Source organism: Papio anubis, chromosome 20, assembly GCF_008728515.1.
Source record: "Papio anubis isolate 15944 chromosome 20, Panubis1.0, whole genome shotgun sequence".
NCBI lineage: Eukaryota > Metazoa > Chordata > Mammalia > Primates > Cercopithecidae > Papio > Papio anubis.
This window is the reverse complement of record NC_044995.1, coordinates 11,942,053-11,954,550: the sequence shown is the minus strand read 5'-3', so window position 1 is coordinate 11,954,550 and position 12,498 is coordinate 11,942,053. Positions and strand designations below refer to the sequence as shown.

General features: G+C 43.5%; 1 protein-coding gene across 9 annotated transcripts; it reads left to right on the top strand.

The window, feature by feature from the left end:
* The first annotated feature begins 294 nt into the window (after window positions 1-294).
* ZNF772 (zinc finger protein 772) lies at window positions 295-8,422 on the top strand. Of its 9 annotated transcripts, XM_009195458.4 has the most exons (5): window positions 295-708; window positions 1,313-1,351; window positions 2,199-2,325; window positions 2,837-2,959; window positions 3,603-6,018. In XM_009195458.4, the coding sequence occupies exons 1-5, from the start codon at window positions 676-678 to the stop codon at window positions 4,748-4,750; spliced, it is 1,470 nt and encodes a 489-aa protein (XP_009193722.1). In that variant the 5' UTR covers window positions 295-675; the 3' UTR covers window positions 4,751-6,018. The 9 variants fall into 9 exon arrangements, with proteins under 9 accessions (XP_009193722.1, XP_003916256.1, XP_009193720.1 ...); XM_003916207.5 differs by lacking the exon at window positions 2,837-2,959 and having other exon boundaries at window positions 3,603-8,422; XM_009195456.4 differs by lacking the exon at window positions 2,837-2,959 and having other exon boundaries at window positions 2,205-2,325.
* The last annotated feature ends 4,076 nt before the right edge of the window (window positions 8,423-12,498 follow it).

Genomic DNA, 12,498 nt, shown 5'->3' with positions numbered 1-12,498 from the left:
TCTGGAGCTTCAGGCTACAAGCATTTGCAAACAGTATTTGTTAACTTCCAGCTATAGAAATCTGGGTGACGTTAGTGTATGGTGTGTCCATTTTATTTTTTGATGAGCATTCTCTGCGTAAGGAACCCTGAAATCAGGTCTCTAAACATTTCTTTGATGTCACAGACTACGTTCACCAGAAATACAGAAATAGCTCCTTCAACAGGATGCTAAGCTCCGTCTGGGCCTTGGAGAACAAGGGACACCATTTCCAGGCTCCCCTGGCGGTCTTCTCTGGGCTTTTGACCTGGAAGTGACGCGAGACGCCGCTTACTAGTATTGGTGCCGTGGGAACTACATTACCCAGAAAACATGGCGGCTCTGGGCCAATGAAAGCCCAGGAAATAGGCGTTTCCGTTGGTGAGGAAAACGTCAGGGCGGGACTTCCTCCACCATCCTCGGGTGGACATTTTGTTTGCTCTTCCATTAATCCACTGGTTTAGTCTCCGGAACGCAATGTCAGACCTGAGGTGACAGAAAAGGGAAAACGTGAGACAGTGTCTTCTTCCCTGAAGAGAGGTGGGCCTGAGGCTCGACAGTGGCGCTGCCCGAGTGACCTAACCGCTGGACTGGGCCCTGGACGGCTGATCCCAGGTTCCTGCACTTGTCGCCACCCTTCCGTAGTCCACAGGCCTGATGGCGGCGGCTGAGCCGATGGGCCCGGCACAGGTGGGTGCTGCGTCTGCGAGTCTGCGCGCTGACCCCCATCTCTGACTCCGAAAGCTTCGAATAAACCGCTCCTCGGGTTACTGCAGCTCAGGCCCCTGAATCTAGAACAGTGGGAGCGCTCGTGCTTGGGACCCATTTTGACAGCAAGAGTTGAAGGACGTTCCAGGCAGAGAGACCAGTGTATGCAAAGAGTCGGAGATGGTTCACAGCTGGAGCACTGGGGAAAACTGGGCCTTTGGTGTCTGAAAGGATCAGAGTGCTTTATAAGTGATCGCACCTGGAATATCATCCTGAGCATCTGGGTCCCTATTCTGAGGGTGATGGGAGCCATGGAAGGTTCTGAACAGAGGAGAGCCAGAATTCGAGGGTTTAAAAAGTATTCTATAGACTGCTCATGGAGGGCAGACTCTTGTTGGCCATGGGGGCAGATAATGAGCACTGTTCCGAGGTAACACAGTTAAGAGGCATCCTTGAAGATGGAGGCACAGAGGGCAGACATTCAACTCCCAGGCACATTGTAACAGGGTAGGAATATGGGATGGGGTTGAGCCGTTGGGGTTCCCTCAAGATTGCTTGGCTCTCACAGTCTCCCTCTTCCCCACAGGTTCCCATGAACTCAGAAGTAATTATGGACCCTATACAGGTGAGGGGAGACTGTCCATGCTCTCACCGATCCCACCCCCACCCAACACGCTGTTCAGCATTGTGGTGTTATATAGAACACTCTCCTGCTACTCTCCAGTTTCTTGGGTCTGAGGACTCTGGAGAAGCCCCAAGCCCAGGGTCCTGACTCCGGGCCAGGGGTTTTATGGAGGGGTTTCCATTTCTGCCAACCATTGGAATAAGGTTGGAAGGTTGTTCCAGGCACAGGAACCAGCCTGTGCAAATACTTAGAGGTGAGACTGAGATGGGAGTTTTCAAGAAATTGTAGGTCTCTGTCATGTCTGGTGGGAACCAAGAGCAAAGGGGCGGGAATCATCCTGAAATGGCTTACAGATGATTAATTATGTAGATTGGGAGTTAAAAGAGAATATTCATTTCACAGTGGTAGTGCATTTAGTGAGCCAGGAAAATGATGGTGGAGAGCCAGAGTTGTGAGATAACTGTGATCCAAAGAGTGATGTACATATGGAAAGAAGTGTAGACTGATGACCTCTGGGCTTAAAGGAGAAAGGCAAGCCCATCTTTGGTTGTCTGGTAAGCATGATGTTAGTGACCCCAGAGGAATTTGCTTACAGAAGGGTGAGGCCCTGTATGCTAGGCACAGAGCTTAGAGGGTAACAACTTCTTCACCTGCCTGTGGTTGCTATGGGTAGACAGTGATCATTGGGACCATGAGGAGAGAGAAGACACCAATGACACCTGGTCCTGATATTTCTTGAGCTGAGAAGTTAGGTAGGAGGGTATACAGGAGGGAGATGTGTGGGGGCATGGATGGGGGTTCTTGGGAGAGATGCTGCTCATGGACTTGGCTCTCCCAATTGTGGCAGGGGCAGGTGAACTTTGAGGACGTGTTCGTGTACTTCTCCCAGGAGGAGTGGGTGCTCCTTGATGAGGCTCAGAGGCTCCTGTACCGTGATGTGATGCTGGAGAACTTTGCACTTATGGCCTCTCTGGGTAAGGCCGTCACATCCACCCCAGTGATTTGGACTGGGCCCTGCCCTTCCCCTTTTTTTCAGGGCATCCTTGTCCTTCCTACATCAGAGCCATGGACACTGCCTCATTTCTTAGTTCCTGGAGTAGGTTCTGTGAGTGCTGGGCTTGGGCTGTGTGCACTCCTGCCTCCTCCTTCTGAGCATTCCCAGCACTTGCTGTCTCAGAGCCTTGCAGGGATGGATTCAGGAGTTATGCATTGTATTTTCAGCCCAGTGGGTCATATCCATCTTGTCCTTTCCCTGTCTGAATGCCTCTGTCTGTATCCATGACACCTCTGTGCCTGGGACTCTGCTCTTCCTTTAGCTGACATTTCCTGTGGCCTGCCTATGCCAGGAATTGTAGGGACCATTATGGTCGCTACTTGCTAGGACCACTGCGCTATTCCTGCAAGACCCTACTCTGAGATTATTTTAATAATGTTTAGTTTTCTATTTAGGTTACCCAGACCAGTGCTGTTCTATCTTTCCCTTAGGACATACATCTTTCATGTCCCACATAGTTGCCTCACTGGTGATGGGTAGTGAGCCCTGGGTACCTGACTGGGTGGACATGACCCTACCTGTTGCCACAGAGACTCTAGGTGGGAGTGGCCCTGGTGAGTGGGAACTGGGGAAAAGTGTGATGTCAGGGCTGGGTTCATATTGTTCCATAGCCTCTTTGTGTCTACAGTTGTATTAGTGCTAAAGCCACTGGGCCATACTTCATTTTTATCTACTTTCTCATTTATACACTTGCCTTTCATACTCTGGCCTTTGGCCTCTGGATGTTCCATACCTCTCCCTCCGTGTCTCACCTGTTCCTCTCCATGGCTTGTTCTACAGTGCCTTCCAACATTGGCCTGTACTTAGTGTTTCATGAGATGTGTAGCCCAAATAGTCCTGAAACACCAACTACTGAGTAGCAATTTGATTTTCTTTGGTGTGGACCATAACCTTCTGCACCACTCTCACCTGTCCCCAGCAGCCAAGAAAATCTGATTGTGAATGACTTTGAGACCTGCCTCTTTTTCATGCTGTACCCCACATCTTTGTCCTCTCCCAGTTGAGGCCTTCTCCATTCTATGACATTTAGATGCCAACTACTGAATAGTACACATTTGCTGAACTTGAGTTTGGACCCTTGTCCTAACAACAGTCCTATGACCTTGGTCTTAGTTGCATTAGACACATATTTGTAGTGAGGCTTCCTCTCTTCCACCTGTGTCAATTTGTACTTCACCAGCATTTCTCTGCTTTCAGGTTGTTGGCATGGAATGGAGGATGAAGAGATACCTTTTGAGCAGAGCTTTTCTATAGGAATGTCACAGATCAGGATTCCCAAGGGAGGTCCTTCTACTCAGAAGGCTTACCCCTGTGGGACATGTGGCCTGGTCTTAAAAGACATTTTGCACTTGGCTGAGCACCAGGAAACACACCCAGGGCAGAAACCGTACATGTGTGTGCTGTGTGGGAAACAGTTCTGGTTCAGTGCAAACCTTCACCAGCACCAGAAGCAGCACAGTGGAGAGAAACCCTTTAGAAGGGATAAGAGCAGGGCCTTTCTTGTGAACAACTGCACTGTCCAATCATCAGAGATGTCTTTTGTGACAGGGGAGGCTTGTAAGGACTTCCTAGCCAGCTCAAGCATTTTCCAGCACCATGCCCCTCACAATGAGTGGAAGCCACACAGCAACACCAAGTGCGAGGAGGCCTCTCACTGTGGAAAAAGGCATTACAAGTGCAGCGAATGTGGGAAAACCTTCAGCCGCAAAGACTCACTCGTTCAACACCAGAGAGTCCACACTGGAGAAAGGCCTTATGAGTGTGGTGAATGTGGGAAAACCTTTAGCCGCAAACCCATACTTGCTCAGCACCAGAGAATCCACACTGGAGAAATGCCTTATGAGTGTGGCATATGTGGGAAAGTTTTTAATCATAGCTCTAACCTTATTGTACATCAAAGAGTACACACTGGAGCAAGGCCTTACAAGTGCAGTGAATGTGGGAAAGCCTATAGCCACAAATCTACACTTGTTCAGCATGAGAGTATCCATACTGGAGAAAGGCCGTATGAGTGCAGTGAATGTGGAAAATACTTTGGTCACAAATACAGACTCATTAAACATTGGAGTGTTCATACTGGAGCAAGGCCTTATGAGTGCATTGCATGTGGGAAGTTCTTTAGCCAAAGCTCTGACCTTATTGCACATCAAAGAGTTCATAATGGTGAAAAGCCTTATGTGTGCAGTGAGTGTGGAAAAGCCTTTAGCCACAAACATGTACTTGTTCAGCATCATAGAATTCACACTGGAGAAAGGCCATATAAGTGCAGTGAATGTGGGAAGGCCTTCAGGCAGAGGGCTTCCCTCATCCGCCACTGGAAAATTCACAGTGGAGAAAGGCCTTAGGATGGGAGATAGATAATTCCATTTCCTTGTTCAACATAATAACTGACACCAGAGAGAAGCTCCAAGAGTAGCCTTTATGTGTAGCCAGCAGCCAGAAGCAGAACTTGATACACTCACTCACCCTGGGGAGGTTCTTCTGAGTGCCAGCTATATGGGAAGCCTTCTGGAGGTATGCTGAACTTTCTAGACCCTTGCTGGAATGTTGTCAAGGCAGTGCCTCTGATAGAAGCCATCTGTCTTTGTGCTGGAAAAGTCCTGCTTTGTGCAAAAGTAACCCCAATGTGCTTCAAAAGACCTCTGTACTTCTCCCTTTCCTGGAGGGAATCATCAGTAGCCTGAGGCCATGAAGGATTCTCACTTTTTTCTGCCCCACAACTGGTTTAAGCATGAGCGTGACCCAGTTTTAGCCAGAAAGATGGGAGCTTTGTTCTGACCACTGGCAGAGGTTTCCCTTCATGGATATAGTTGATCTCACATGGCACTTGCAATGGATTTTTCCAGCCTCCAAGACACCTGAACTGAAATTGGCTGCCTCCTATTCCGGTTTTGCAACAAATGCCTTAATTTTTAGACTATCTTAAATCTTGGGGATTCTGTTTGCTTTGTGGGTTGGGTTGAGAACAGAATTGGGCTAAGCCAGTATGAAGGGATGAACAGCTTTTGTGAGAGCTCCAACTGTCTGTATCTCTGAGGTGATAGAATGGCAAAGACTAGCTCTTATTCTAGTGTCAAGCTAAGTTACTTGACTGCTTAAGCTCTCCTAGGAAATAATGCCAGTCTTTGCAGCCCTAATCTTTTGGTCTATATGTTAAGATTTTTTGTGTAATTGAGGTCACCCTAAGCACTGGGCATTTGTTGTAATAATCTTTAGTGCGCCTGGGAGCAACATGAATTAGGTCCCTTGTTCCCAGAGGATACTTCATATTCCCAAGGCTTCTTGAGGAGAATTTGAACTCATGGGACATCCCAAGATCTCTGAAGTCTTTTTCAGTAAGCAGTTGATGCTGGCTGTCCTCCAGAAGGCCCAGGTAGGAATCATAGTTGGTGCAGAGACCCAGATTAATAAGGGATTGAGAAAACTGCAGCAAACTATAGGGAATATGACCCTTCTAAAGGTGCATCCACATGTGTTTCCATTACTTTGGCTCCATTATGAGGGTTTACAGAAATACTCCCATACCTGTGTCTCTTATGGCTAAGGTTACTGTCCAGAAGTCAGTGTAAACATTTTTGCAATAAACTGCACGTATTTATAGTGTACCATTTGATAAGTTTTGATACATGTTGGTACTTCTCAAACCAAAAGTTTCCTGATTCCTTTTATATTTTCTTCCTTTCCTTCACCCATCCCCAGGCAACCATTGATCTTTTGTCACTGTAGATTGGTTTGTATTTCCTACAGAGATACAGTAATTTAATATGTATTCTAATGTTTTTGGCTTCTTAAACTCTGAAATTATGGTTCATGGTGGTGTTCTGTGTTTCATAGTTCATTCCTTTTCATTTGTACTTTGCGAAGAGTATTCCATTGTAGAGAAGTAGTTCCAAAGCAAGTGATGCAGGAGAGAACTCACACAAGAACAAAGCCACAGTATCTGTCATTACCTTAAACTGAAAGTGATGAGCCATTATTTCTGCTATATTTCATAAGTAACCCTAGCTAATCCTGGTTAAAAGTGGAAGAGAACTACACAAAGGTGAAAATAGGGATTTGTGGGGCATTTTCTTGGACTCTGGTGACCATAATCCTATGTGGTTTTTTTTTTCTTTTTCTGTTTTAGTTGTTTAATGTGAATTACATTGACTAATTTTTTTAAATGTTAAGCCAACCTTGCATTTCTGGAATAATTCTCATTTGGTCATGATGTATTAGTCATTTAGTATATTGTTGAATTTGATTTGCTATTTTGTGTTTGTTTTTTTTTGTAACAAGTTTTGCACCAATGTTCATGAGTGATATTTGTCTCTAATTTTCTTTCCTGCTTACTTGCTTGCTTTTTTTGTTTCTAATTTTATATCTTGCCCAGGTTTGGCTTTGGTATCAGCATAATGCCAGCTTTTTATAGAGTAAGTTGGGAAGTATTCCTGCTCTTCAATTCTCTGGAAGAGTTTGTGAATAATTGGTATTATTTCTTCCTTAAATGTTTGGTAGAATTCACCAAGGAAGCTGTCTGGGTCTCGAGTTTATTTTGTAGGAAAGTTTCTAACTACAAGTTTGACTTCCGTGGTAGACAGAGGGCTGTACAAGTTATATATACATCCATCTATCTATGTGTGTGTGTTGTCTGTCTGTCTCTCTGGGCCTGAAGTGTGTTTTGTAGGACAGCATCTAACTACAAGTTTGATTTCCATGGTAGATGGAGGGCTATACTAGTTATATATACATCTGTCTGTCTGTCCATCTGTCTCTCCATCCATCCATCTCTAGAGTGAGCTTTGATGGTTTGTGTCTTTCATGGAGTTTGTCTGTTTCATTTAAGTACTCAAATTTTTCAAAATATTATTTTCATACTTGTAGAATTTGTAGTGGTGCTACCTCTTCTATTCCTGATACTGGTAATGTCTGTATTTCTCTTTTAACCTTGATTGGTTTGGGTAGAGATTTATCAATTTTACAGTTTTATTGATCTTTAAAGTACTTGGTATTATTGAATTTTCTGTTTTCTGATTTTTTTTTCCATTTTGACTTTTACTAATGCCTTCTGCTTTTATTGGATTTCATTTCTTTTGCTACTTTTTGACATGGAAGCTGAGGTCCTTCGTTTCAAACCTTTGGGTTTTTTTCCCCTAATATGGGGGGAAAATGTTAATGTTAAAAATCTATCTAAGAACTGCTTTAATTACCTCCCATCAAGCTTGATGTGGTTTCATTTTTTTGGGGGGGGGGGGGACAATGTCTCACTCTGTCATCCAGGTTGGAGTGCAGTGGCACAATCTTGGCTGACTGCAAGCTGCTCCTCCCAGGTTCACGCCATTCTTCTGCCTCAGCCTCCCAAGTAGCTGGGACTACAGGCGCCTACCACCATGCCCGGCTAATTTTTTGTATTTTTAGTAGAGACGGGGTTTCACTGTGTTAGCCAGGGTGGTCTCGATCTCCTGACTTCGTGATCCATCTGCCTTGGCCTCCCAAAGTGCTGGGATTACAGGCGTGAGCCATTGTGCCCGGCCAATGTGGTTTCATTTTAGTTGAGTTTAGGATGTTTTCCAGTTAAAAAAATTCTTCTTGACACACGCTTTTTTAAAATGTATGTTAATTTCTAAATATTTGGGGATTTTGCTTATCTTTCTGGTAATTTCTGCAATAATTCCATTGTGGTCAGAGTACATTAAGACTTGAATTGTTTACATTTATTGAGATTTGCTTTGTGGCCCAGAATATGGGCTATCTTGGTATGAGTTACATGTTCACTTGAAATGTATACTGTATTCTCGTTTGATGAAGGGGTTCTACAAGTGTTGATCTGGTAAAAATGGTTGATAGTGTTATTTAAGTTTTTTATATCTTTATTGACATTCTGTGGTTTTGTTTTGGTCCTAGCAATTATTTTAAGAGGATTGTTGACATTTCTGAATATTAAATTGGATTTACTTCTCTGCAGTTCTGTCAGATTTTGCTTCACATATTTTGATATCTTTTTATTAGGTGAATAAATATTTCCTATGTTATGTCCACTTGATGTGTTGACCACTTTATCATTGTGATCCTCTTAATCTCTGGTAATATTCTTTCCTCTAAAATCTCCCTTGTCTGATACTGTTAACATGGTTTAATTTTGATTGGACACTGAATTTTAGGTACTGATTTTTTTTTTTTTTTTAATTTCTATAGATATTCTTGATTTTTTTTTTTTCTGTTACATGGTTAAGTTACTTGGAAACAATATGATCTTTTGGGGGGGTCTTGATTCTAAGCATTTCTCCATGAGACTATTGCAGCATACATTTTAAGACAAATTCCTCTCCCATTACTGAGACACAACCTTCCTATATTCTCTACCTAATGCTTCATGAATTATGAGGGTTTTTACTCAAGCTGGTTGGAATGAGAACTATCATGTTTTCTGTATAAGCCTTGGGAATTGCTTCCCGTATAATCCTTTCATGTGGGTCTTTTTTTTTTTTCCTGAGACGGGGTCTCACTTTGTCACCCAGCCTGGAGTGCAGTGGCGCGATCTTGGCTCACTGCAAGCTCCGCCTCCCGGGTTTACGCCATTCTCCTGCCTCAGCCTCCCAAGTAGCTGGGACTACAGGCGCCCGCCACCTCGCCCGGCGGTTTTTCGTATTTTTTAGTAGAGACGGGGTTTCACCGTGTTAGCCAGGATGGTTTCGATCTCCTGACCTCGTGATCCACCCGTCTCGGCCTCCCAAAGTGCTGGGATTACAGGCTTGAGCCACCGCGCCCGGCCTCATGTGGTTCTTTACCCATTGTCTGGTCTTTTACTATATGCAAACACAGATTATACTCAGCTGAATACTTGAGGATGGCCCTCTATATCTCTGAAGTTTTTTCTCTCGTGTACTCTGCTCTATAGACTCCAGCTATCTTGGCAAACCCAGACTCTTAGCTATGTCTCCTTAACACAGGATGACTTTTGGGCTCTGTCTGAGCTCTCCATCTTTGTATTAGGGCCTCAGAATTAATTTTCACAGTAACCTTATTTAGTTTTTTCTTTTTTGAGAAAATCTATGAACCCATGTTTTTTCTTTCTGATATAGTGTAAGGTCTGTAAATTTTAATAATTTATTCAAGGTGTCTCCTTTATTTAATCAGAAAGAAAAAACATAAATCACATATTACAGATATGAGCAATGAAACATAGTATAATACTAGATAACCTTGAAACATATAATGGATGTGTGATTGTTTTAAACAATCCTTTCTCAGTAAGTTGAAACTCGGAAAACAAAAATCCATTGAAAGATACCAACTGACCAGGCTCACTCAAGAGATCTGAAAAATCCTCTACTAAAGATATTTAATACATATATCTATATCTGTATATCTATATATCTCTTAGAGAGAAAGAATAAGTCATATTCTAGTGAAAGTTGTTAGGATTTTTTTTTCTTTTTATTGAGACGGAGTCTCGCTCTGTTGTCAGGCTGGAGGGCAGTGGCGTTATCTCAGCTCACTGCAAACTCCGCCTCCTGGGTTCAAGCAATTCTCCTGCCTCATGATCCTGAGTAGCCGGGATTACAGGTGCACACCACCATGCCCAGCTAATTTTTGTATTTTTAGTAGAGACAAGGTTTCACCGTGTTGGCCAGGATGGTCTTGATCTCTTGACCTCATCATCTGCCTGCCTCGGCCTCCCAAAGTGCTGGGATTACAGGCGTGAGCCACCGCACCCAGCCTCGAGATTTGCTAGGATTTTAAAGTTGGTTTAACAATAGAAAATCTATTAATCTATTATATTAAATACAAGCTGTGGTGTAATAATAAATATATCTGGATCTTTGTCCCAGGCTTAGTGCTACAAAAATCTTGTAATTCTTTGAGTGAGAGGAGTATATTTTTTACTAACGAAGTGATTCATTTTAGACTCCTAGAAAGGTTCAGAATGGGGGCTCTTCATCAGAAAGACCAACCATGTAATAAGAGGGTTGAAACTTTGAGCCAGATTGACCTTTGGGGAGAGGAAAGGAACTAGAGATTGAAGTCAGCCATGTGGTTGTGATTTAATCACAGCTACAAAATGAGATACCCCCTCCTCGTTCCTCCCTACCAACTTAGAACTCTTGATGCAGAGGCTTGGTGGAGTTTCCTGGTTGGTGAACATGATGTACCAGGAGGGTAATGTGCCTTGACTTTGTGGGGAGAAGGTGTGGAAACTTCACATCTAACCAATAACTAGAACATTTAAAAAAAATTCTCAAATGACCATCCATAGGTGAATGAGTAATTGTATTAATTTTCTAGGGCTGCCATAACAAAATACCACAGACTGGGTGGCTCAAACAGAAATTAATTTTCTAACAATTCTAAAGTCCAAGATTAAGATGCTGGCAGTGTTGGATTTCTCTGAGGCCACTCTCCTTGGCTTGCACATGGCTGCCCTCTTTGTCTCTTCACAAGGCCATCACTCTATGCATGTGTACCCCTGGTGTCTGTGTGTCTTAATTTCTTATAAGGGCACTGGTCAGATTAGGGTCCAACCTAATGGACTGATTTCAACTTAATTACCTCTTTAAAGTACTACCTCCAAATACATCACATTTCGAGGTACTACGGGATTAGGATTTCAGCGTATAAATTTTGGGTATACACAATAATGTCCATGGCAGCAATCGATTGTAGCATCTCTATGAAGTGGAACACTATCCAGCAATATAAAAGGATGTCTATACACAATATGGACGAATCTCAAAAGCCTTAAGCTCAGTGAAAGAAGCCAGATGCAGATGATTGCATGTAGTAACATTCAATTTATGTAAAAATCTAGAAAAAGAAAAATCAGAGTGGAGCAAGAAGGCCAAAGAGAAACCTTCATCAATTTTCTCCTAACAGGAACACCAGCTGAACAACTACTCATGCAAGAAAGCACATTCATAAGAACCAGAAAACTGGATGAGTTATCAGAGTACCTGATTTTAACATAATGTCAAGAAGAAAGGCATTGAAGTGGGTAGGAAAGGTGGTCTTGCATTGCCCAAACCACCCCTTCCCCATCCCTTGGCAGACCAACATGCAAAGAAAAATCTGTGTGCTTATAGAAGAGAGCGTGAAGTGTGTGTGGGACTTTGCATTGGAACCGGTGCTGCCCAGGCATGGAAGAACACAACACGGCACAATTCTACTTGTGCCCATGGAGAGAGCATTTAGACCAGCCTGGGGCCAGAAGCAAATCCTCAACCTCCGTGAAACGAACCGGAGTCTCAGCTGGCACCACCAACAGCTGACTGAAGTGGCCTGGGGCCCAGAATAAGTTTGAGTGGCAATTAGGTCACAAGGACTGCAGTCCTTGGGCAAGCCCTGGTGCTGCAGTGGTCTCTAAGGCTGTGGACTTTAGGTGCATATGACCCAGTATGACACCAGCTGTAGCAGCCAAGGGAGTGTGCCATACCCCTCCCCCAACTCCAGTCCTGTGCTGGTCGTAGAGTCCATGGGTTTAGATTAGCATTACTGTGATGCCAGCTGTGATGAACACAGAGTCCCTGTCACCTCTCCCCCAATTACAGGCAGCCTGGTATATAGAGAGAGACTTCTTATACTTGGGGGAATGAGAGAAGAGAAGAACATTTTCTTCTCTTTCCCACATGTATCTAGTCTGGGTATCTAGGAGTCTGCAAGATTTATTGCATACTTGGGATTATGGTACCCTCTAGTGCTGAAATGGCTGCAGTGACTACAGCTTAGGCAACTCAGCACTCAGTACCCTTTGAATTCTTGGAAGGCCCTCTGAAGAAGAACGGGTACAAGCAAAGCCAGACTGTGAAGACTGGAATAAATAAACTCTTCAGTGTTCAGTCATATACAAATATCCACAAGTATTGAGAACATTCAGGAAAATGTGATCTCATCAAATGGACTAAATAAGCTGCCCAGTGACCAACCCTGGAGTGATAGAGATCTATCAGACAGGGAATATCTTTCAGACAGGGAATTCAAAATATCTGTCTTGAAGAAGCTCAAAGAATGTCAAGAAAACATGAAGAATTCAGAATTTTAGCAGAGAAATTTAACAGAGATTGAAATAATTACAAAAAAAAAAAAAAAAAACGAAATCCTAGAGCTGAAAAAGACAATG